This window comes from Mustela nigripes, chromosome 14 (assembly GCF_022355385.1).
Source record: "Mustela nigripes isolate SB6536 chromosome 14, MUSNIG.SB6536, whole genome shotgun sequence".
In the NCBI taxonomy this organism is placed as follows: domain Eukaryota; kingdom Metazoa; phylum Chordata; class Mammalia; order Carnivora; family Mustelidae; genus Mustela; species Mustela nigripes.
The window spans coordinates 75,024,364-75,051,611 of NC_081570.1; the positions used below are offsets into that span (position 1 = coordinate 75,024,364).

General features: G+C 33.5%; 1 protein-coding gene across 1 annotated transcript in view; it reads left to right on the forward strand.

Annotated features, from left to right (window-relative positions):
- The window catches only part of PKN2 (protein kinase N2), a 129,517-nt gene extending 106,346 nt beyond the window's left edge, over positions 1–23,171 (forward strand). Inside the window, exons 16-22 of the mRNA XM_059375312.1 lie at positions 5,009–5,185; positions 9,394–9,456; positions 10,627–10,703; positions 16,167–16,309; positions 20,184–20,291; positions 20,495–20,575; positions 20,661–23,171. Coding sequence (XP_059231295.1) covers positions 5,009–5,185; positions 9,394–9,456; positions 10,627–10,703; positions 16,167–16,309; positions 20,184–20,291; positions 20,495–20,575; positions 20,661–20,864 — 853 coding nt within the window. The 3' untranslated portion in view covers positions 20,865–23,171. The remainder of the gene's footprint in view (positions 1–5,008; positions 5,186–9,393; positions 9,457–10,626; positions 10,704–16,166; positions 16,310–20,183; positions 20,292–20,494; positions 20,576–20,660) is intronic.
- The last annotated feature ends 4,077 nt before the right edge of the window (positions 23,172–27,248 follow it).

The following is a 27,248-nucleotide window of genomic DNA, read 5'->3' on the forward strand; positions in this document are numbered from 1 at the left end:
TATTTATAACTGTTTCTATTTTACTGAAGTAGTTGGTTAAAGCAAACCTTTAATCACACTGTCAGTCTTTTTATAACTGCAGTAATACTAGGGTCAACTATATTTCTTTTATGGAAGAATATTTGCTTTATTCCAGATCTGTGAATGGTAAATTCATTTTTTTCCCAAAAGTAATAGTAAACCGGTACTACCTCTGATAATCTTGGTGGTTTATATAGCTTCTTGCTAACTTGTTACTACTGTGAGTCAAGTCTTAATAGAAGAACGCTTTCTAATTAAATCTCGACAAAATAACATTAATATTACCTTTAACGAAGGATGTCCAGATCAGAGGTTGGAGCTTTAGCCAGAGCTTAAGCTATTAGCCCTACTGAAAATCAATCCAGTCTTGGTGAAAAGTTAATGAGTGATCCTTACTAACTTCAGTTATTAATCCACATATTCGATAACATGGAAGTAAAATAATCTTCAGTAGAACAGGTACAGAAACAGAAAATCTGGATTGAGATATAAAACCCACTGTTAGAAGGAATTTGAGGAACACAGCAAAAAGGAACAATTAGAACAAAGCAAGGAAAGAATAGAATATCAAAAAATGGATGAACATATTTTGAAAAGTAATACATATTTGTAACTTGCAATTCCAGATAGTAAACAACTCAAACTAATAAGTAAGCGTATTGTTTTATATTCACTTTCTAGTTCATCCTTTTAATAGATTCATAGAATTCATTGTTATTGCATATTACTGTTGGTTTTTTTTTAATAGATGTTTCCAAAATACTTAATGACCATTTTCCAAGTTTTCTTTCTCTAGTCTGGATTTTATCATTTTACTTAGAAAACTGCCTTTTTTTTTTTTTTAATCATAGAAAATTCCAAGCTAGTCTCCTTTTAAAAATGAAAATTATGGAGTGACTCTAAAGTAATGTGATTGATTCATTTACAAAGATTGTATTCTCCACCTGCCATTAATAGATAGTTCTGTCCCGTCTATGCCCATTCCTGAGTAAGAATTTTTATGTCCCTGTAGTGCCTCCTCATTCTTTTCTTACCAGTTCATATTTCAAGACAGCAGAATATTACTGGAATTATATTGGTTGGAAGTATATTTTTGTAGTCATGGAACAAGAGCACAGCTAATCAGATATTACAGATATATACTGGGGCACCTGGATGGCTCAGTCAATTAAGTATGTGAGTTTGGCTCTGGTCATGATCTCAGGGTCCTGAGATTGAGTCTCCTGAGTCAGGCTCCATACTTATCAGGGAGTCTGCTTCTCCCTATCTCCTTGCCTCTCCTCTCACTCATGTTCTCTCTTTCTCAAATAAGTAAATAAAATCTTCACAAATCAATCAACCAACAAATAATATTTTATAAATAAGTATACATTTATTTATATTTAAAATCTATAAATGCATATAAAATATACATGAATATGGTTCAATCCTAAGACCATAGTCTTATTAACAATGTTATTTTCCACTGACCAAAATAACTATTTATACAAGCTTCTAAGTTTCTAGAATGTCTAATAATGTACTGAACTCTGAAGAAAGTGTACAAAAATGTTAGGATGGAATTAGTTACTTAGGGAAATAAAACATAAGTACATTAGTTATGTAAATAAAATAGACCAGGTATGTTTGAATTTAAACACTACAGACAGTAGCAGCTCAAAGAAAGGGGAGCATCATTGTGTGCAGATGGATTTAGGTAAGGCCTTGTAAGAGAGATTGGATTTGTGCTATTCTTTGGCAGATGGAAGATGCTTGGAAATATGGAGAGAAGTGAGGGAAATGTTCTGGACAGAATGAATAAAATTTGAAGTTTTTAATAAGGTTGGATTGTCCCATGAATTTTTAAGGGGAATATACAATTTTGGTAAGGTTGGGAAAATTTAGATGCTAACAGTGTAGCTTTTTGTTGTGCCGTAAAATACCTGAAATTATTGTGACAATTTTGGTCTACAAAGAACCTGCCTCCTTTACCTAAGAGTCTGAGACATCTATCGAGTCCTCCTGAGTATTCCTAGTCCTCATCAAAACATTCCTGTGAATGACGTTAAAGCCATTTTAAGAGGCATTCTGATGAGTGAGTCTCAATCTTTTACATCATTTATATGTTTAACACAAGTCTAACCTAATACCCATCCATGAGAATTAGTGATTCACCCATTAGTAAATTAGTAATTTACCCATAAATAAAACCATATAGACAATGAAGAGACAGTGTTGTTACCTGCTTGAGCCCAAACATCTTATTTTGTTTTTATTTTGTCTGAATATTTTACCTATAGTACCCAAAATTTAGATAGATTTCATGAATCTATTGTTTTAGAAGCCATCTTATCAGTCTTACCCAACCGGACATTATTTTCTGATATATTTAAGTGGTGATAAAAATCAGAGCTATTAACTTTCTTAAAGTTTTCTTTGGAATTTATTTCTAATAATCACTTACTTTGTAATAACACTTAGAAACCTTACCAAATATATGTAGACATAACCCTAGTTTTTAAACAATTACAGTGGGACTTTTTCTTTTTTAGTATGTGTAAAATTATAAACAGATTGTGTGAAATCAGAGACAGGGTAAGAGTTTGTCTAGAATGTGACCTTATTAAGTAGAGTCTAAACACTATTCCATAATAGCTGCATTTACTCTCAGTATTTAAAAGTGAGCAGATATTTTAGTTCATAATCCAGAAGGCAACTATATTAACATAACATTAAAAATTTTGTGCTCGGGGCACCTGGGTGGCTCAGTGGGTTAAGCCTCTATCTTCAGCTCAGGTCATGATTCCAGGGTTCTGGGATCAAGTCCCACATCGGGCTCTCTGCTCAGCAGGGAGCCTACTTCCTCCTCTCTCTCTCTCTCTCTTTCTCTCTCTCTCTCTCTCTCTCTTTCTCTCTGCTTGCCTCTCTGCCTACTTGTGATCTCTCTCTGTCAAATAAATAAAATCTTAAAAAAAAAAATTATGTTCCTTTACACAACAGGTATTTTTTTTAATTTTTTAAATTTAAATGCAGTTAATTAACATGTAATGTATTCTTGGTTTCAGAGGTAGAGGTCAGTGATTCATCTGTCTTAAATAATACCCAGTATTATAAAGTGTCCTCCTTAATGTATATCACCCAGTTAATCCATCCCCCCACCTCCCTCGCCTCCATCAACCTTCAGTTTGTTTCCTATGATGGAGAGTCTGTTATGGTTTGTCTCCTACCCTCTCTATAAGGGTCTTTTGTCTTGCTCTCAAATGTTTTCAAAATTCTACTCAAAATTTTTTTTGAATCATAGCAGTATAGCCCAGATACCGAAATAAATATTTTATCTTTAAAATTACCTTTAAAAAAAAAAAAAAACTCCTTCTTAAAACAACCAAAGGAAAGAAGAATGGATCTATCTCCCTCTAACATTAGCTTTTTTTGGCATTTTGAAATTAGCAATAACAAAAATCTAAGCAATTTTTTAATTTTAAAAACAAAGACATTGTTAATGCTTTTAAACAATGTCAACAAAGTGCCTATTTTATATTAAAGACATAATCTAATTGTTCATAAAATGTATATAAATATCTTTATTTTAATCAGGTACTTAAAATATGTTAATTCAACTTGCAGTTGAATAATATTTGATGGGCGCCTGGGTAGCTCAGTTGGTTAAGCATCTGACTCTTGGTTTCTGCTCAGGTCATGGTCTGAGGGTCATGAGATCAAGCCCCATGTTGGTCTCTGCACTCAGCTCAAAGTCTGTTTGGGATTCTCTGACTCTCCCTTCCCCTCTGCTCCTCCTGCTTACTCACTCGCTCACTTTCTCTCTCTCAAATAAAGTTTTTTAAAAAAATAAATAATATTTGACCTGGTTTTCTTCCACATTGAGTTTTAAAATCAAATTGATTACTAAATATTTTCAAGGAAAGGAGGAATGGTATTTTTTGCTATTTCAGCAAAATTAATGTTCCAGAGTCCATAAGGATGATCACTGTTCTTTGTAGCAGCTTTTAAGAGTGACAAGCTGCGCAAAGGCAAAACCTGTGATTGCTATAGATTTTTATAAATTAGATCATTCTCAAAGAACTTCTTCCTTAAAGCATGTTAATAGAATTCTCTGGGGAGTCTCTTTATTTTCCAGTCAGGCTTCTAAATTTAAAATTTTATGCAGCATATCTTTACCTTTCAGCTTCATATTTTATATGGAAAAATATTTGAATACTATAGCTTATGAATTATAAATATTGTCCTTGATATTACCTTTATCACAAATTTTATATTTTTTTAATTATTCTTGGGGTGCCTGGGTGGCTCAGTCAGTTGAGCATCCCACTCTTGGTTTCAGCTCAGGTCATGATCTCAGGGTCCTAGGATTGAACCCCATAGGCTCCCTGCTCAGCAGGGAATCTGCATCTCTCCCTCTCCCTCTTCTCTCCTGCCATGCACACATGTTCTCTTTCTCTCCCTCTTTATAAAATAAACCTTTAAAAAGTGGTTTTAACTATTCTTTAGGTTGCTAAATTCTCATTTCTGATACAATGTGAACTCTGACCTTTATGTCATGCTGATCATACATTTTAGTTTTCATTGATATATTTCAATTAAAGATATATATATTGGGCGCCTGGGTGGCTCAGTGGGTTAGAGTCTCTGCCTTCAGCTCAGGTCATGATCCCAGGGTCCTGGGACCAGGGCCCATATCGGGCTCTCTGCTCAGCAAGGAGCCTGCTTCCTCCTCTCTCTGCCTGCCTCTCTGCCTACTTGTGATCTCTATCAAAAAAAAAAAAAAAAAAAGAAAGAAAGAAAATATTTAAAGATATATATATATCAAGCAGACCAAATTTTTAAAGCAAAACTAAGACACATTTTATGGTTTTAAAGTTATAATAGGTAAGAACTTTGGTTATTTTAGAGTTCAGTAATTTTTTAAAGAATGTTAGTTGGAAAATGTCTAGTTGGAAAACTAGAACTTTTGTTGAAAAAACTATTGATTTTTAAATGTTTTCTCTTACAGCCTGATGTGTGAAAAAAGAATTTTTGAAACTGTGAATAGTGTAAGACATCCCTTTTTGGTGAACCTTTTTGCATGTTTCCAAACCAAAGAGCATGTTTGCTTTGTAATGGAATATGCTGCCGGTGGGGACCTAATGATGCACATTCATACTGATGTCTTTTCTGAACCAAGAGCTGTGTGAGTATGCTTTAGACATTTCTCTAAGTTTTTTTCATGACAGATTTCTTGCTAGGAAGGTAAAAAGCTCTTTGATTTTTTTTTTCTTTCCAAATGGAAAACTTCTGCAAAGAATATGAGAACTCATCTTACTTACTTTTTGCTATATATAAATGTATTTTGCTCCGTTGTCCATGTTGAAAATTTTATAGATTACCCTAAATCATACTTGATAATTTAGATACACAGTTTAGGTTCATATTAGTAAAATTTCTCCTTGTTTTCTTGTTATTTTTTTTTTTAAAGAAACCATGACTTTAAATACTAACTGTGCTCTAAGTATATTGTTAAGTGAAAAAAGAAAGTATAAAGGAGTCTCTGTCGTGTATTTGTATGAAATATTTATATTTGCATTTTAAAGGGCAATAAGTTAAAAAGGTATAAATTATTTGTTTGCATGTGCTTATAATATCTCTGAAAGGACGTAAAAAAACTTGTACGTATATTGCCTCTAGTGAAAGGTGTAGAAAGCAAACTTCCTACTCTCTTTTTGTGGTCTTTGAATTCAGTGTTATATGAAGATTTTGCTTTTTCAGATGCATTAAGAAAAGTAATAGGAAACTTGAGATTAAATATACATATATATATATATTTTTCCCCCTACTGTTATCCCAGTTTTATAGCTCTTCAAGTAATGAAGCTAGGGTTTGAACCTAGGAAAGTGCTCCAAATGGCCACATTCTGTATGCTCTTGTTTACCAGCTTTATATCTCCAGCCCTGACTGCTTGCCTAAACTTCCAGCTCTAGTAACATTCAGCACCAACTTGACTTTTTCCCTTCGTATGACTAATAAGTATTTCTTTTTGCAAACTAAATTCCTGATTTTTCCCATTTCCCCGCAACCTTACCCACCATTCCCAGGCCTTTTACTCTTCTAATCTTCCCCTACTTAATAAATGGCAGCATGAGTTGTTCAAGCCAAAACATAAGAAGTCATTTTTTTTAAGGTTTTAATTCCAGTTAACGTAGTATCATATTAGCTTCAGGTGTACAATATAGTGATTCAGTAATTCCATGCATCACCTCATTACCTGGTACTCATCTCAGGTGCCTTCCTCAATCCCCATCACCTATTTAACCCATCCTTCCACCCACCTCCCCTCTGGTAACCCATCAATGTGCTCTCTATAATTAAGAGTCTGTTTCTTGATTTGAGGGATTTTTTTTTTGAGGGTGTCATTCATGATCCTCTTTTTCCCTCACATGCAACATCCAGATTATTAGCAGGTCTGATCAGCCCACTTTCAAAACATCCCAAATCATAAAGATCATAAACCGGTAGTAAACCTTTATATCTATATTCTGACAACTGACATTTGTGTAACATTTTCACTTTCACTCCTTTATTTGATTTTCATCATGACAATTAGAAAATAGGAGTCCTCTCATACCTTCAAGTTTCAGCTGAAGAAATAGAGATATTAGTTCTGGTGGTTAGTGAAGCTTTCAAAAAGGAGACAGATGCCAAAAAGTAGAAGGCTTTCCCTGAATATTTAAGGATTAAAAGCAGAGCATCTTGACTGTGCTTAGCGTGTGCTAACTGCACATGGGAGTTCATTTGTTTTTGTTTTACTATGCTCTGCCCTCTTTTAAGGAAATTTAAAATCCAGTTCCGCCTTAAGGAACTTTTGTTTTTGCTGAGAATACAAGGCATATACAAATGAAATTGTTGAGCCCAGTGAAATACAAAAATAAAATGCTGCATTGCAGTACCTCAAATCTGAAGTACCTCCCTCTGATAAGATCCCATTAGATTAGATCAGATCTTACCTCAAATGTTATTTCTTCAAAATCTTTTCCTGAGTACCCTATCTAAAATACCACTGTATCACTAATGCCCAAATCAGATCAGTCTTACTCTATTTTCTGTTTTATTATCTCCATAGCACTTTATTTCTACCTGAAACCATCTCTTTATTTTTTATGCTTTTATTGCCTGTCTCCCCTCACTAAAAGGGAGAATAGTGTCTATTCTATTAGTGAAACACCTAGAAGTATGGTTGGTACATACTAGGTGATTAGTGACTTGTTACTGACCAAGATGGTGGTATCAAAAATAATTTGTTTCCTAGCTTTGCACCATTAGACTAATTAGTTACTCTCTCTGAGAGCTTCATTTTCTGTTTCTGTAAAAGATTTAAAGGCTGATTTGAAGATTAAATATTAAATTAATATTTAATGTTAAAAGTAAAAAATATCCAATGTAGTACCTAACACATAGTTTAGTAAGCTTCAGTAAAATATATATTTTAAACAATATATACTATTTGTTGAATATCATTAGGGTAATTTGTTTATAAAAAACGAAAGGAGAAATCGAGATTTTTTTTTTAAGATTTTATTTATTTATTTGACAAAGAGAGATCACAAGTAGGCAGAGATGCAGGTAGAGAGAGAGAGGAGGAGGAAGAAGCAGGGTCCCTGCTGAGCAGAGAGCCTGTTGCAGGGCTCAATCCCAGGACCCCGAGATCATGACCTGAGCCAAAGGCAGAGGCTTTAACCCACTGAGCCACCCAGGTGCCCCAAATCAAGATATTTTTATAATTATTATGTTTTGTTACCAAAATAGGTTTCCTAAAAACTTATGTATAAAATTAACTACCTTAAGCAAGTTTAGAATCACATCTGTTTAATAGACTTCAGCTAAATTCTTTAAACTTTCAGCAAATAATTATATAAGATCTAATGTATAATTAAATATTTCTAAATATTTGCATTTTTTAATTCTTCCAAATTATGGCCCCATTTATTTTGTAAAAATAAGTAAATACAACATGTAGCTAGTTTACCAACATGTGCATATAAGTTCGTTTGTGTTTTGTTTTTTTTGCCTCTAAGTGTATTCTGAAAGTTTGAAAAACATGCACCAAATTAACAAGAGTAGTTATCACTATAGATGATAGTGGCATTGGGGTGAGATGGATGGATGGATGGCTTAAATATTATGCTTTGAGACCCAGGGATAGTACATGTACTTACAGAGAAAATGTTTATGTATCACTTGCATAATTAAGAGCTGATTCTCCTGCGTTTTTCCTTATAAGCTATTCTACACTGAAGATAGATCTGCTTTTTAAAATTGATTCGTTTGTTACCTAACTTTTCATTCAGTAAGCCTGCTATGTGTCAGGCATTGTGCTAAACACTTACGATAAACAGTGCAAGAGACAAACATGACCCTGTTCCTCAAGAGTTAATGTTTCTGGCTGAGCTCAAGTTTTCCTAATCTCCAAACCCACTTTTCCAATTTCTTCACCTGCCCCAAGGCAATTCAAATTCAACATGTCTAAAGCTAACCTCATTTCCCCCACAAAACCTTGGCTACTTCTCTCTTTACCTATCATTCTTTACACAAAGAAGGAACTGAGAATCTTAAGCTTTCCCCCTCCTGCATCCTCTGTTGCTAGGGAGACACCAATTCTTGTCATACTAATTTTAAAGTTTCTCTTGAATCCATCTCCTACTCTCTGTTACCACTACATGGGAGGTTCTTAGTGTCTTCCGTCTGCTACCATACTGAAACAACCTTGTCTTTGGTTTCCCTCTAGATACCTACCTACTTCTACTCCAGCTTTCATACTACTCTCCCTAAAAATCTTTCTCACAGAAATGTGATCATTCTGCTCTGATTTAAATGGTGTGCTTCTCTATTGCTAAAAAAAAGAAATTTCAGTATCCATAATATGATATTCAGAGTCCTTCACAACTTGACCCTAGGCTATCTTTTCAGCTTGTCTCCCACTTCTTCCCCATTCTTAGTTCAGCCACAAATACTTGTTAATGGTTGTCAGACTTACACCTTTTACACCTCTATTGCTTTCCCTCTTAGGGAATGAATGCCCTGTATTTCCCCCATGAGAATTCTACTTTTCACACAGTCCTTCTGCCCTTAAGGAAAATTGTAATTTATCCAGATGAAATGTCTACTCTAGACTTTAGTGACACTACCCCCAGGCAAAGTTAATGGCTTCCATTATAGAGATTGTATTTTTCTTTTTAATTTTACACATTATTTAGCACATGTCTTACTGTGTCTGGTACACAGTAAGGACTAAATAAATATTTGTGAAATTAGTTAACTACAGAATTCTGCTTTGAAGCATAAAAGTCTAAACTGGGATTCAAGAGCATTAGAATTTATTAAACTTCTTTTGATTTATTTCTTCAGATTTTATGCTGCATGTGTAGTTCTTGGATTGCAGTATTTACATGAACACAAAATTGTTTATAGGTGAGTAAAGTTTTGATCCTTGTAACAGCTTACTTTTTGGTGTAAATTTGAATTAAAAATAATTAAGAAAGATATTTGTGTTTAACCAGCTTTTTAATTTTCTTGTTCAAATGAAAAGTGACCTCTAAAAATGTTAAGCTCCACTTCTAAAAGAAATAGTTAATGCAGTAATTATATGATGAAACTTTTGTTTTCTTCTGCCTGTTACCTAACTAAAATAGTCAAATTATATGTCGGCCTATGATAACAAAAATCACCAACAGTATTCATTCTGGTGAATATTTTATGTTCAGCTGATCCACTTCTGAAAACTTTGACAGACCAATACTTCCCAAAATTTGTCCATGATAAAATAAGTAGCTTGTGCCAGAGTATAAAACGTCACCCTGCTTAAGTGTTGGTGCCAGCTAAATACTGTACTTGGTGACAGAGCTGATTTATGTACTAGTCTAAGCACCTTACCACGTTGCAGACCAGTAACAAATAGTTAATAGCCCAGCAGCCAAGCAGTGGACTACTTTGAATAGCATTGCTTTTAGATTAGACAAATTCAGGAAGGCCAGTAAGAACCAGGAGACTAAAAACATCAATTTATTCATACTTAAAACAGTATTTCCAAGGTAAGGCTTTTCTCCTGGTCTGATTTTACTCAAAGGATAAAATATTTTTAACTAATTTTTAATCAGTTAGTATGGATAGATAGCTTTCTCTTTATTTTGCATTATTCTCTTAGAAGGTTAAACCTGCAGTCTTGATTCTTTATTTATACGTGAGCTTGATAGTCTTTTCTTATGAGTGGTGTGTAGACAAACTTTAAACTTAGTCCAAGTCAGATTTATCACAAATAACAAATTAATAGGACCAGAGTTAAAAATACTTGAATTCCTTCCATGTTTTAAAATACATATTTGAGTAGATAAAACATTCCATTTTAAAATACATTCTTCTCTATATAACAGGGCAAAAATTATTCAGAAATTAGATTATGTAGAGAAATAAAGTTGCCAAAAGGAGTGAACATTTGTTATATAATATTAAAATCTCAAATCATAACTTGAAAAACTCATTTTTAGTAAAGTACAGCTCCTATTGAAATGATTTTTGTTCTACATTATCTACTGATTTTATTGATTTTTTTCATTTTGCATTTTTTTTTTTAATCCTGAACAGAGATTTGAAATTGGATAACTTATTGCTAGATACAGAGGGCTTTGTGAAAATTGCTGATTTTGGTCTTTGCAAAGAAGGTAATTGGATATTTTAAAGTTCCTTTTCTAATAGATTACTATTCCTTTGTACTTGGTAGTTTTCAAATTTGTCTATGGAGAGTAAAATATATTTCTAACTTTAATTTATTCTTTATTAAGATGTTATGGACTGTTCATAGCATTATTATTATCACATTATTAAAATTCTGTTGATATGAATCATTAAACCTAAGGTCATAAAACCTAAGATCCTCTTTGTATAATTAATAATTCTGTCACTACTCTGAGAAAACATTGGTTAAGCACCAAATTTTTTATTCTGCTGGGACTGTACAGAGTACATTACATAGGCCTAATAACTTCTCTCCAGCATCTTAAAACTTACAATATTATTAAATAAGAAGAAAAAAATGCATATATATCAGAATCCTTTCTATATATTCAAAAGCAAATAAATAAATGGGAAATGTGAATCCAATGTGGCAAAAGTGTAAAGACTGTAGGTGTAGGCAACCAGTCAGCCCTAGATTTGAATCCTGTCTTTGCCACTTATTTGCTGTGTTTTGGGATGAGTTTCTTCAAACCTCATAGAGTCTGTAATTTTTCTTCTTCAAGAGTATTTTGAGAATTGGAGATATGCGGCACAGTGCCTAACGTATAGTAAATAGGTATTCTCATCTTGACATTTAGTACATTGCATTGTAATGAACATTGTCTCTGCCCCCCTTCTATACTGGATAGCTTCTTATTTCTTATTCAGCTTTGTTTCCATAGCACATGTATAATATAATGCTTGACACATCTTAAGTATTCTGTGAACATCCGATTAATATAAGTGGTTGGACGAGTAAATGAGTGAACTCCATCAGTTACCCCCCAACCTCTCAATCTGAATTTGATAATATTTTTTTTTCTCTTATTGGACTTCCCTGTATTGAACACTGTTGTTTTAAATGCTTTTGTTCCTCAGAATTTGTCCTTAGCTCATTGCTCTTCACTGCTAGTTTCTAACCGCAAGCAATATGCTAATGATTCCCAGATCTATTATTCCTTTCCTAACATAAATATTAACTATCTACTTGACAGCTTTGCTTAAATAGTCAATAGATATCTCCAACACTATACAAACAAAAATAGTTTCTTTTCTTCAAATAGTCTAGTTTGTAGTTGATTTTGCCACAATCTTCTCAGCCTCCCAACTTGAAAATGTGTTATTATCCTGGACTCTGTTCTCTTCACTTCTCCATATCAAGTTAATGTCTAAATTGTGCTGACATCTACCTTCTTAATATGTCTTAAATTTTTCATTTCCCCTCTACTACTGCTACCTGTCATCTAGTTTTGACAAAATTAATAGCCTCTTCACCTTTACTCTATCTAGATTTTTTTTATTCTCCTTCAAATCCACCTGCCATATAGGTGCCAAAATGCTAAAAGTGCCCATTAAATTCAAATCTGACCATGACACACCCCTGCTAAAAACCCTTCATGGTATACAGTGCACTTTCTGGTCCCCACCCAGCTGTCTTGCTGCTCTCTGTCTAGTGCCCTCTGCTCCAGCAACAGTGAACTGTTGACAGTCTTTGTCTCTCACCAGTATCATCCATCCTAGCTCTCTTGCTAAGTAAGATTTGCTCATCCCTCAAAATCAACTCAGGTGTTGCTTCCCCAGAAAAGTTACCTGAGGTTTTTCTCCTCTTATCCCACCTCCCAAGTCAACTTTAGGAGTTCTTTGTCAGTATTTCCCTAATATCTTACTCATACTGTATCCTTATAAAATTATCAATATATGGAGCGCCTGGGTGGCTCAGTTGGTTAAGCGTCTCCAACTATTGATTTTGGCTCAGGTCATGATCTCAGGGTTGTGAGATTGAGCCTCATGTTGGGCTCTGCACTGAGCATGGAGCCTGCTTAAGATTCTCTTTATCCCTCTCCTGCTGCCCCTCCCCTGTACCCTCACCCTCTCTCTCCCTCTCTTTCTCTTTAAAAAAATAAAATAAAAACCTATATATATCTGCTTTCTTCCAGTGTCCTGTAAGCTCCTTAAAGACAAGGACTGTATCTTTCATTTTTATGTTTGTACCATTTGGCATGGATGCCTAGAACTTAACAGGTACACAGAAAATACATATTGAATAACCAGACTTATGAAACATGTTTTTTCTTCATTATCATAAAAATATGTAATATATTATAATAATAATAGCTAACAGTTTTTGAGCATTTACAATATGCCAAGTACTTTACCAAATGCTTCATGGGCATGATCTCCTTTAATTTTTAACAGTCTTGTGAAGGTAGGTAGTAGTATTAACTCCACATATAGATGAGGAAACTAGCCTTTGAGATTAGACAACTTTTCTAAACTTCTCAAAGCTAACAAGTGGCAAAGCAAGAGTTTAAACCCAGATTTTTATGACTCTAGAGCCTTTAACTCCTTGGAGTTTTGCCAATTTGAAGTCCTAGCTAATTCGGGTACTTTCACCTTTCTTTAAAAATACCAGGACAAGACAATTTATCAGAATGAATTAGATATGATAAGTAAATTACTGTAATTGACACATATATTACATTAAAATATCACAGATTTTATAATACCACTATTATAAACAAAAGTAAGCAAAAAATTAGAGTAGTTTTATCCCGAAAGTATGGCATTTGTATTATACACTAGTTGTGATCAAAGCATAGAATAAAGATCAAGAAACATTAGTTCTATTTCTATCTTCCTTAACTAAGGTTTTCCTAATCTTGGCCAAGTCATTTAAAAGGCTTTTGTAGACCTTAGCAGATCCTATATCAACTTTTTAAAAAATAATATTTTATTGAAAAAAAAAAACGGTGTGACAATGTTAACAAAATTTTCCAAAAACAAAAAATTTCTCCACCCTTATGTACTAATGCATTTAATTATACTTTTCATGTGTTTATCTGTAGACTCAAAAATTCATTTGAAATTTTTAGTTATTATACCTTTTAAAATTTAGAATTGAGAATTTTTCTTCCAGATTCTTTCATAATATGCTTTATAAGGAGCTTTTAACACTTCAGAATATATTGAGACCTTATTTTCAATATGTACAATGTATATTTGATTAATATATTCTGAATTATTATAAAATAAATTATGAGGAACATAAATTTGAGGACTAGTTAACTAAAAGATTAATACCATATCTCATTTTATGACACATTTAGTTAATTTTTTTTTTAAGATTTTATGTATTTATTCGACAGAGAGAGATTGCAAGTAGGCAGAGAGGCAGGCAGAGAGAGAGGAAGGGAAGCAGGCTCCCTGCTGAGCAGAGAGCCCGATGTGGGACTCGATCCCAGGACCCTGAGATCATGACCTGAGCCGAAGGCAGTGGCTTACCACACTAAGCCACCCAGGCGCCCCCATTTAGTTAATTTTTTAATCTTACTAGGGTTTTTTTTAAAGATTTTATTTATTTGACAGACAGAGATCACAAGTAGGCAGAGAGGCAGGCAGAGAAGAAGGGGGGAAGCAGGCTCCCAGCTGACTAGAGAGCCTGATGCAGGGCTCAGTCCGGACCCTGAAATCATGACCTGAGTCCAAGGCAGAGGCTTAACCCACTGAGCCACCCAGGAACCCCTATTTTACCAGTTTTTTTAATTTAATTTCAGTATAATTAATACACAGTGTTACATTTGTTTCAGATGTACAATATAGTGAGTCAGCCATTCTGTACATCACTCAGTGTTCATCATGATAAGTGTACTCTGTAATCCCCATTCCTATTTTACCATCCCCCCAACCACCTCCCCTCTGGTAACCATTAGTTGTCTATAGTTAAGTCTGTTTCTTAATTTGTCTTCTTTTTTTCCTTTATTTGTTTGCTTTGTTTCCTAAATTACATATGCATGAAACCATATAGTATTTATCTTTCTTTGACTTATTTCACTTAGCATTATACTCTCTAACTCCATCTGTGTTGTTGCAAATGGCAAGATTTCATTCCTTTTTATACCTGAATAATATTCACAATTGTGTATATAGATATAGATACCACATCTTCTTTATTCACTTATCTATCAATAGGCACTTGGGCTACTTCCATATTTTGGCTATTGTAAATAAACATAAGGGTGCCTATATCCTTTCAGATTGTTTGAGTGTTAAGTGCTAAGTGGTTTTGTATTCTTTGGGTAAATACCCAGTAGTGTGATTACTGGATCATAAGGTAGTTCTATTTTTAAATTTCTGAGGAACTCCATACTGTTTTCCACAGTGGCTACACCAGTTTGCATTCCTACCAACAGTGCACAAGGGTTCCTTTCTCTCCACATCCTCTCCAATACCTGTTTCTTGTGTTTTTTATTTTAACCATTTGGACAGTATGAGGTGATATATCTCATTGTGGTTTTGATTTGCATTTTCCTGATTATGAATGATATTGAACATCTTTTCATGTGTCTGATGGTCATCCATATGTCTTCTTTGGAGAAATGTCTATTCATGTCTTCTGCCCATTTTTTAATTGGATTATTTGTTTTTGGTGGTGTTGAGTTATATTAGTTCTTTATATATTTTGGATGCTAATGCTTTTTCAGATATGTCATTTGCAGATATCTTCTCCCATCCAGTAGGTTGTCTTTTAGTTTGGTTGATTGTTTCCTTCACTGTGTCGAAGTTTCTATTTTAGTGTAGTCCCAGTAGTTTACTTTTGTTTTTATTTTCCTTGTCTCAGGAGACCAATGTAGAAAAATATTGCCATGACCAGTGTCAGAGAAGTTACTGCCTATGTTCACTTGTATGATTGTTATGGTTTCAGATATCAACATTGAGGTCTTTAATCCATTTTGAGTCTTTTTGTATGTCCAGTGTCATTCTTTTGCATGTAGCTGTCTAGTTTTCCCAGTACCATTTGTTGAAAAGACTTTCTTTTTCCCATTGCATATTCTTGCCTCTTTTGTTGAAGATTAATTGACCACATAATTGTGGGTTTGTTTCTGGGGATTTCTGTCCTATTTCATAGATCTATGTGTCTCTTTTTGTGCCAGTACCATAATGTTCTGATTACTCTAGGTTTGTAGTATAACTTAAAATCTAGAATTGTGATACCTCCAGTTTCATTTTTCTTTTTCAAAATTGTTTTGGTGGCTAACTCTGGATTATCTAAGGGTTTGCTTTTTGGTATTTTCTATACTAATTGTTATTTTTATAATAGAAATTGAAGCTCAGAATCAGTTTTTTTGTTGTAGCTTCTTAACATCACTTGTAATGATAAGAAAGAGAAAATAAATAAATAAAATGAAATATAAATTTTATTTTTTACCCATTAATTAAATAGTAGAGTTGCCTTTGCACAGTTTTCTCTACACCAGTCTTTAACATTTTATTTCGAAGTCTGGGATATCTTAAGTTTGCTCACCATACACAAATGTGGAACTTTAATTTTGCTTCCTAAGGATTCATCCTTTGTTTTATCTATCATCTAGGTTTTTTCTTTGCTAACAAATACTTAAATTTTACCTTTTCAGGAATGGGATATGGAGATAGAACAAGCACATTTTGTGGCACTCCTGAATTTCTTGCCCCAGAAGTATTAACAGAAACATCCTATACAAGGGCTGTAGATTGGTGGGGACTTGGTGTTCTTATATATGAAATGCTCGTTGGTGAGGTAAGCAGTATAAAATAGATGAGAGACAAAAGAGGAAAGATGATTGAAAGAACAAAAGATGTCATTTATAAATAATATGTCTTCTGAATAAGTGGAACTTAAGTTTTATACATATTTATAAAATACTAATAATTGCCTGATATAATAATATCAATATTATAAGATATAATAATAATTCTATCTTATACTCTGTACCTGTAACAAAAAGTTAGCTATACATTGGTCAAAATAAATACTACCTTCAAAAAAGGTATTGTAGAATTAAAAGATTAATATTTTTCCCCTCCTGTTTTCTTTAGATTAACTTAAATTTCAGGAGTGCACCTGGGTGTCTCAGTTGGTTAAGTGAATGACTCTTGGTTTTGGCTTAGGTCATGAGATTGATTGAGTTCCTCATTGAGCTCCACACACAATGTGGATTCGGCTTAAGATATTTCCCCTTTCCCTCCGCCCTCCCCACTCATGTGTGCATGCACTTGCTCACTCTCCCTGAAAAAAGTAATTTCTGGGGATAGCTTCATTTTACACAGAAATTGTTACTATTTGGAAAATGATGAGTTATAGCTAATAAAGTAACGATAACTAGCTAATCTATTTTGTTACAAATTGTTGGAAATGATAAAGTAGAATTAGGAAAGGGTAGATATTTAGACAAGTAATTGAAAACTGCTTAGAGGGGCTTGATGAACTTGGGATGCAAAAAAAAATCTTGGTTCATTGCTTTGCAGTTTTCCCAGCACCAGCAATCTTCTTTGTACAGTGTAGGTGTGAATAAATTAGTAGCTGAATAAATGATTGACCAAATTATTGAATGTCAGAAATTTCTAGTTTTCCTGTGTATTACCATTTAATGATACTTGTCCCAAACAAAGGATTTGTCTATCTAAAAGACAACCCCTTTGGTATGTCAAATTGGAGTGGATACTTAGAAAAGGAGGAGAAGAAATGGCTGATTAAAATGTTTACCATGTGCTTGGCACTGTATTATTTGCTTCATAAATGTTAGCTGATTTAATTTTTCATCAGCCTTTAATGAGCTCAGTACTAGTCTTATGCCCATTTTAAGGTATAAATGGAGACCCAAAGAAGTTAAAGTGCTTAAAGTCACAGAGCTCTCATGTGGTGCAGCTGGGATTTTTTAACTCTGGCTCTCTGGCTTCACAACCTCTCTAAACCATTATGTATTGCTACTTCAGGGTATGGAATCCACTCAAACTTACTTCTGTTCTTAAGACCAGTGATCCAGATCTGAAAATTTTACCTCTATCTTGAAAAGCTGTATTACAGCATTTTAGGATGGAAAGATATATTTTATCCCTAATCCACAGTGATCTTTGCTTTCAAAGAATCCCAGAAGCACTCATAATAGTTGTTTCTATAAGCTCTGGCATACATGATCTCCCCCCCAACTTTTTTTTTTTTTTTTAAGATTTTATTTATTTATTTGACAGACAGCAGAGAGAGGGGGGGATGCAGGCTCCCTGCTGAGCAGGGAGCCCAATGCTGGGCCGGATCTCAGGACCCTGGGATCATGACCTGAGCTGAAGGCAGAGGCTTTAACCCACTGAGCCACCCAGGCGCCCCCCCCCCTTTTTTTTCCTTCTTAAGAAACATTTTTGCTGCTTTTTTTTTCAAATGTGGTGTATTTATTTATGTATGAGATTTAATTGAGTTACCGAAAACTAGATGCTAGCTTAAAATTTATTCTCCAAATTAGAGCTGACAGGCAAAAAATGTGAATTTATTATAAAATAACTACAGAATTAAGAGCCAATCGATTCTACCTCCTCCTATCCTAAAGTGACTGGACTTTGAGGAAGCTCTTCTGTATTTTTTAAAAGAGCTTCTAATTGATTAACCTTCTAATTACTAGGATATAAAAGACAAAGGATCCAGCTGTTCTTTCACCTTTTTTTTTATTGCAGTATCCTTTTTCTTTAGCATCTTTGTAAGAGAATAGTTGGGAAAAGAACTAATCTTAAAACTTACTGATATGCTTTATACTTTTATAGCTTTAGTAAAATTTTAGCAGTAACTTTTAACTGTGATAAAAGTGAGGTTTGGCTAAAGTTTATGTCTGATTTCTCTGTTGTTACAAATAATTGAAAACTCACTGGGTGTATCATGCATTTTCAAATTTGTTTTTGAGATTTGTATGTGTGTTTGTATGGGTTTTGAGGACTGGAAAGACTCCAGGAATAAACTAGGTCTCTTTCCCAGTGCCAAATGAGAATGAAAGTATCAAGAGAAGTTTTAAGTAAACTTAGATACTAGAGTTGGACTCTTGACATCTGAAAAAGCCATTGAATTCTTTTTATATCTGCTTAAGACACATTTGTTAGCATTCTGTTAGTTCTGTTAGCTTATAATCTATTTGCAGAAACAGGGGATTTTAACATCTTAATGAATATGTGGGTATATCTTCACTATTCAGGAATTTATATAGAGTGACATTTTTTTAAATTCAAAATTGACTCATCAAATAAACAAAATGCTTTGTATTACCACCTGAAATTCTGATTGAGTATTCTTGTGAAATAGAATTTTCCTCTCATTTGCTTCTGTCCAATCCCAGAAAGAAATTTTATTATCCTACCTAGTAGATATTTCATTTATCTATTTATCTGTTTTGAGTGAGCAAATGAGGTTTTGATAACTGAAAAGTTTGAAATTTCCTTAGATATGAGCAGTAAGATTAGCAGTTTAGCTTTAGGAAGTTGGGTTCTAAATTCATTTTTATATACTCCTCAGGTCAAAGATCCCTCTCTTTCCATTAGTACTGCTTTCTCTCTGGCTCTTATTCATTAATAACTTTACAGGAGTCAAACAGTCAAATCTAAGTCATCTCAAATTGTGAGGTAATAAGTCTTATTTCATAGCTACATTTCAACATAGTTGAGTTTATCCCTTTGTGCATCAGATTTTTTTTTTTTAAGATTTTATTTATTTATTTGTCAGAGCGAGAGAGCGCGAGCACAGGCAAACAGAGTGGCAGGCAGAGACAGAGAGAGAAGCAGGCTCCCTGCCGAGCAAGGAGCCCGATGTGGGACTCGATCCCAGGACGTTGGAATCATGACCTGAGCTGAAGGCAGCCGCTTAACCAACTGAGCCACCCAGGCATCCCTGTGCATCAGATTGTTAAACTGAATGTAATTTAACTACCTTTTTTATGACTTAGGGTCATTACTATCATTATGAACAACAGTTTTAATACTCTGCTAACTGAAATGCCCTAAGACTGGTTGTATATAGAGCTTAAATTAAAAATGCCTAGAAATGTGTGCTTTTGAGTTTAACTTTGTTGGCAGCTGCTTCTCAGTATAGTCATTATACCTGCGGATCTCTCATTGTGTTTTGCTAATTAATTTTCTATTGACTGAAATTCAAAGCACATGCATATCAGAAATATTCCCACAAACTCTGTGCTTTTATGGTTACACTTATTACCATATTTACCCATTTCCATCTGTCTTTCCACAAAATTGAGCTTCTTGAGGAATGTGTTAATAATCTAAATATTTTTCAGCATGTAGTAGGCACTCAAAATATTGACTGTCAGGCCAGATGAATAAATGAATAAAACAAAATGGTACAGAATTAACCGAAAGATGGTATTATGCAGTATAACCAAATGTGTTATTACAGTCTGGGAAATAAAGTTGAAGTAGATTGCAGTGAGAGTATATCGTGTATCATCTGGTTAATCTATTGTGTCTCTTTTGTGGCTTCTTATAGTCCTTGTTTTTTTATTTTTTGGTAGTTTGGTTTGTTGGTTTTCCTCACTGCCTGGGTTCTTGGTTGTACTTTGGATAGGTGATAAGATTTTACAGTATTAAAATTCCTTTTGACTTACTCAAAGATATTTTTTTTCTAGTCTCCCTTTCCTGGTGATGATGAAGAGGAGGTTTTTGACAGTATTGTAAATGATGAAGTAAGGTATCCAAGGTTCTTATCTACAGAAGCCATATCAATAATGAGAAGGGTAAGAAATAATGGTTTATAAACTACTTATATTGAAGGACATTTCTCAATTGGAATTTTAGAAGTTGTTTTTCACTTCATAGATGTTGCATGGTTTAGACAAACATATACCAAAAGAACATCTAAATCTTTGCAGGTTATAAGAACCTTTATCAATGAAGTCACTGCTCTTATTTTAACTTTTATACTTTATGTTAATGTTAGCTATTGAGAAGAAATCCTGAGCGGCGCCTTGGAGCTGGTGAGAAAGATGCAGAGGATGTAAAAAAGCACCCATTTTTCCGGGTAAGTGTGAAAGTTTAAAATTTTTCGTGAAGCTAGCAATTAGGTGTAGGAAACTAAACTAGTCATTTTATATTTTGTAATCCAGCTAATTGATTGGAGTGCTCTCATGGACAAAAAAGTCAAGCCACCATTTGTACCTACCATTAGAGGACGAGAAGATGTTAGCAATTTTGATGATGAATTTACCTCAGAAGCACCTATTCTGACTCCACCTCGAGAACCAAGGATACTTTCAGAAGAGGAGCAAGAAATGTTCAGAGATTTTGACTACATTGCTGATTGGTGTTAAATTCCTAGATACTGTGAAACCAAGCAAACTGACTCACAAGAAGACCTCTTAACAATAGCAACCCTTCATTTGCTCTCTGTGCCACCAGTAGCTTCTGAGTTTTTTGTTTAAACACATGAAGATTTCTTAAAAGACTATTCTAAAATCTTCTTGAAAGTGGCTTCTTAATGTATTTTCAACGTAAATCTGAGCACTGGAAACAGTTTCATGGAGTTTAAGTGAAATGAACATTGGCCATGAATACCTATCACAAATGAATACTTTTGGATCAATAGTCTATTTAAAAAGAAAAGAAAAAAGAACCCCACTCTTCCACAGTCCCTAGCTATGCCTTAAGTGAAAGGAAGATTAATCATTTCACTGCACTTAGCTATATTTTACAAAAAGAACAAAAGGGCTTGGGATGTTACTACTATTTACATATAGTAATTCTGTTTGAATAAGGCAAATGCTCTTTTTTTAATGAAATAACTGTAATATTTTAAAAAGTGCACATTTTTTGGCTTTTAAAAAAAATGAATTGATGTCTTGTTTTGTAAATTTTCTATATTTATTAGGAAAAAAATTTTTATTGCCTTATCTTTACCAACCATGTTACAGAGCCTCATAGCTTTCCAACAGAGCTACCTGCCAAACAATTTTTTTGTTCATTAAACCATGCTGAAACAAACAGGAACAACTAAACATCAGCATTCACTTAAAATTTTAAGAATGAGGACTTCTGATTAGCCTGAACCAAGATACTGTATTACCTGTATGCATTCCCAAAGTCTAGACACTTGATATGTTCAATCATACCTTCTTCCAAAATCAATGAACTAATTACTCCTTTTTTGATATTCATCGTACATTTATCAACCCAGTTTATCTTGTTCTTGTGTCTACTGTAGAAGAGAACTATATCTGTTAAAACATGGGGATTATCATTGTATACATGCTGTGAACATGTATATGTGTAAGTTGTAATGTATTCTATGTTGTAGGTTTATTATTTAATTTCACCACTTCATCACTTTTGTACGGTGGCCAAGCAGACGCCTCAAACTCCAGCATTTACGTTAAGTGCATTTGTACATTTTAGGCCACTGGATCCAGATTTTATATTGGCAGTTACTGAGGGCAAAAGCAATATATTGTAACAGAATGTATAAATATTTTTGATAAAACAGTCTATATTTTATAAAAACTATTATAACACTAAAGCTGTACCTCAAAAGTCTCAAAAATAATTTGATCAAATACTTTTTACAACTTTACAGAGGATCCATTTGTGGCTTTTTTAATGCTGTTATAGGAAGCCGTGACTCTTCCACTTGCCTGGAGTTTTTTGTTTTTTTGTTGTTGTTGTTAGTTTTTGCACTCTTTTCCTCCTAGTCTACAACTTTACTCTTTCTCCTTAGTTCAATAATAACATCTTTGATTCTGTGCTAAGCACATTAGGGTCATCATATCTCAGGAATAGCAAATTGTTAACTAACTATACTAAATTCACCATTTAATCACAGTGATCTCATGTCTTAAAAATTGTTCAAATTTAAATTCTATGAGAAGCATAAAAGCACATTGATTTATAGAAAGTTTATATATATTTCAGCCTTGCTAGGTATGTTGGCATGTTTTTGTGTACTCTAAGAACAATTAAAATTGTTCAGAGGTAATTCATATTTCCTTCCAAATTAATTCTTACCCAAGATTCCTTGGGGGAGAATCTTAAAGAAACAGGGAGCAGTATGTTTTAAAGTTATTTTAAAATGCCAGTTAACTTCTTTGTTAAAGGACAGTAGAGGATCTTAGCTTTATCCAGCTTTAATTTACAGTGTTAACACAACATGAGAAAAACACTAAATACTTTTGAGGTACAGTCTGCTCACCATTTCTGGTTCTCAAATATGCATAGAAAGCAATGTCTAAAATAGGCTTTTAGCATTAAAAACTGACATAGCATTTTGTAACTACACAGTGTACAGAAATTTTTTTTTAATTGAAGTCAATCACTAAAAAAATTAGAGGGCAGGGTATATCACACAATTAAGCTGAAGAAAGCACTAATATTTTCTGTAGTTTTTAAAATATATATATATTTTAGTCAGATTTTAAAATTTTAAACTCTATAGAGTGTAAATATATTTTGCTATTACTGTATGTGTAAGTGACTGCTCAAGCACTTTGTAAGGAAATTATTAGTATATTTTAGAATGGTACACTATGCATTCAAATGAAATGTGCCTTTATGTCATTCTAAGAAAGAAGTGTTTTGCAGTCATAAATTACCACAAATGCACAAATTAAAGTTTAAATAGATTATAATTTGTAACTTTGGTTTTAAGTATTATTTCCCTTTGGAAGCTTCCTGCTGGTCAAAATATGTATTAGCTCTACTATAATCAAGATCTCAAAGACTAACTTTACTTAGCTTTCTTGCAAGTGCTTTTTGTCCTGCTAAGGCAAAATCTGATTCAGAGCGAATTGTCCTCTTCACTCGTAGTAATGGGAAAAGTTTGCATTCTACTTTTATAATATCAATAGTATCTTTTATTCACTGGATATTATAGCATGCCTTCTGTGTCCTACACACTGAAGATATAAAGATGAAAAAAAAATCAAAGCCTTAATAAATGAAAAACAGTGTGCATTAAAATGTAAGCACCAGTCATATATGTAGCATTCTCTTGTTTGAGGTTAACTTTATTTTAGGACCTGACCTTTTAGAAAATAGGTAAATGAAAACAGAATGCTAGTCATTTTATTGTCATCTTAATCAAATACTACAGTTGGAATATTTTAGAAATATAAAATGATCCATGAAATCCCTATAACACAAACTGAGGTCACAGGGGAAATTGTTATTATATGTTGACTAGGTGAAAGCTGCATTATAGTATAGATTCAAATCTAACAAAATTTTTACAGGTGTTGTTGATCTTCCCAAAGCAACTGAGGGTGAGTATGAGAAACCCAAAGGAACACGTATCATTGTCATAATCTTAATTAGAATTCTTATTTGCTTTCTAGCTATCTTTTGAAATCTAATGTATCTCTGAGATACTGGCCTTATGTGTATATAACTATATACATATATAAATAGAGGTAAGTTTTTAAATAACTTCTAAGTGTCAGATATCTTGCGTGATTTCCACCTCCAATAAGACACATAATTTGAGGTACTGCTTGTCTCATTAAAGGTAAGAGTGGTGTCTGGCAACCCCTTTCCCCAAAACAGATACAGTTGAGCATAAATCTGAATAAGCTAGGGCTTTTGCACCTAAGAATTAAGGAGTGCTCAAACACAGAAATGAGCACTCAGAGGTTGGGATTGGAAGCTGAGTCCACAGAGTAGGCCAGAGAAGTAGGAAGCTGGAGAGCTGGTAAGTGCCAGAATGGCAAGGAACTAGCTTTTGAAATGCAGGCATTCAGAAGAAATGAGTTTGCCAAGGATAGATTACTATAGCAACACCATTATGAGGATAACAAACCTTGCAGTAGCAGTAGAATTTATGCTTTGTGTTAAAATCCTCCAGAGGAGCCCAAGTTTTAATTTTCAAGTCACTCTTTTTCTACCAGTAAAATCAAATGCATTCTGAAGAAAGCTTCTCCAGAATGGGTGCATAGGACTTCCACAAGTTAAGATCAAGTAATATACTATTAAAGATCATGGAACAGGGACGCCTGGGTGGCTCAGTTGGTTAAGCAGCTGCCTTCGGCTCAGGTCATGATCCCAAGGGTCCTGGGATCGAGTCCCACATCGGGTTCCTTGCACGGCAGGAGCCTGCTTCTACCTCTGCCTCTGTCTGCCTCTCTGTCTGCCTGTCCTCTCTCTCTCCGTCTCTGACAAATAAATAAAAATCTTAAAAAAAAAAAAAAAAGATCATGGAACACATGAGAGACAGCAAACTAACTTGAATGAGTGCTAACAAAATAGTAAATTTAGACATCCCCTCCAACAGATTGCAAATTCTCAGATGCAAAATAGAAAGTAGCTATGTATAAAATGTTTATGTACATTTTATCCATATTTATATATATTTATCCATGTTATATATTTATAACCATATATTTATCCATATTATATTTATATATTTATGTCCATATTTATATCCATTTTATCTGTATTTATATATATTTTATGTACATCCTAAAATTACCAGGATAAACAAGTAAAATTTTAAAGAAATTCACATTTTAAAAATCCAAAAATGAAAAATATAATTGATCAAATTTGAAACCATATTAGTTAACAGCAGATGAGACAGCTGAAGAGAGAACTGGAGAACTGAACAATATATTTAAAAAATCAGTCCCAAATGGATAAAATAAAAAGGAGATGGAAAATATGAAAATATGGTTGAGAGATACAGAAAATGAGGTGGAGACCCAAGAGGAAAGAACGGAAGAGGGACAGTATTTGCCGAGATAATAGGCTGCAAATTCCCCAGAAATTAAAAAATATCCAGGAAGCAAAATATTCTCCATAAAGGATAAATATAAATAAATGTATGCATAGAACCATTGTAATGAAACTGTAGACCGCCAAGACAACATCTTGAAACTACCCAGACAGAAAGGACCAAATTAGCTATAGAGGAAAGACTAACAGCTGACTTATCAATATTAACAGAGAAACTTGTGCAATATTCTCTTTATAGAGCATTGGAAAGCACAATGTTAGCCTGAAGTTATGTAGAAAGTGAAATTAGTTTAAGAGCAAATGAAAATTTGCTTTAAAAAATAAAGGTTGGGACGTCTGGATTGCCTAGTGGGTTAAGCCGCTGCCTTAGGCTCAGGTCATGATCTCAGAGTCCTGGGATCCAGTCCCGCATCAGGCTCTCTGCTCAGCAGGGAGCCTGGTTCCTCCTCTCTGCCTGCCTCTCTGCCTGCTTGTGATCTCTGTCAAATAAATAAATAAAATATTTTTTAAAAAATAAATAAGGGTTTCTCTCAAGGGTCCCACTCTAAAGGAAGCACTTCCAAAAGGAGGAGAGATATAAGAATGATAGATCTAAGACCCAAAAAGCCTTGTGAAAAAATGGTAAACACTTAGGTAAGTGAAAATAAACACAACACAATAGAACACATGACTTGTTTGTTTTAAGTCATATTCCAGACAGCAGTAGTAAGACAGTTGAGACAGGGAAGATCAGAGCTGAAATATTCTGTTGTATTTTTGAGATGTCAAGGTATTCATTAACTTTAGTTAAATGTACATCATTAAATGTCCAGGATATTCATAAAAATATAGTGCATATAAATTTCAAATCAAGAGATAAAAAAGTAGAAATACATTCAAATATATCAATAAATCACAATAAATATAAATGGAACAAATTGGTTAAAAGTAAGGTAACTTACTTTTTAAAAAACATAGCTTTATAATATTAGCAAGATACATCTGAAATATAAGTATATAGAAAAGTTGAAAGTAAAAGTATGAGGGGAAAAAACAGAATGTGAAAACAAATCAAATTAAAGCTATGGTAGTTCTACTTAATATCAAAACCAATTTTAGACCCATCATGAAGAAATATCACCAAGAGTAGTGTTTCTACATAATGATAGAAGATTCAGTTCACCAAAAAGATACATTATTTCTAACCATGTATATGTATTTACTAAAATAGTCCCTAAATACAGACTAAAGCAGAAATTGATAATGCTACTAAAAGATACTTAATATATACCATCAGGTTGGAAGATTTCAACTTGCATTATTGGACAATAGACTTCTAAAGAGGAAAGATACAGAATGTTTGAACAAAACAGTAATCTTGATCCAATGGATATTTACAGAATTCTGCATGCAGCAGTGAAGATATTCCACATTCTTTTCAAGAATACATGAAACATTTATAAAAAACAGCCATAAAACAAATCATAGAAAACTACAAAATATAGTAATACCAATTATGTTTTCTTACTGATTAGAACAAATTGATTTTAAAAGATAAATAGGTTGGGGGAAAAATGTTAAAATACCCTTTAGTGGCTCAGAGAAAGAAACAACAGCAGTCATTAAATGCAGCAAAAACAGTTCTTGCAGGAAACTTTGTAAACTAAATGCTTTTTTTAGGAAAAGGAAGGTTAAAAATTTATCAAGCTATTCATCTTAAGTCATTAAAAGAATAGAATAACAAAGTAAACAATAGAAAAAACAGTATAATAGAAGCAAAATGCTTATTCCATGAAAATCCTAATGAAATACACATAGCTCTGAAAAAGTGAAAAATGAGAGTAGGTATAAATGCTATTATAAATGAACAAGCAAAGACTTTTGTGAGTAAAAAAATACTATGAACAAATGCAAATAAATATGAAAAAATAGACATAACCTGAAAAGTTAAAAAAAAAAAAAAAACTAGGAAGAAGAGTGAATAATCTCATCACATAAAG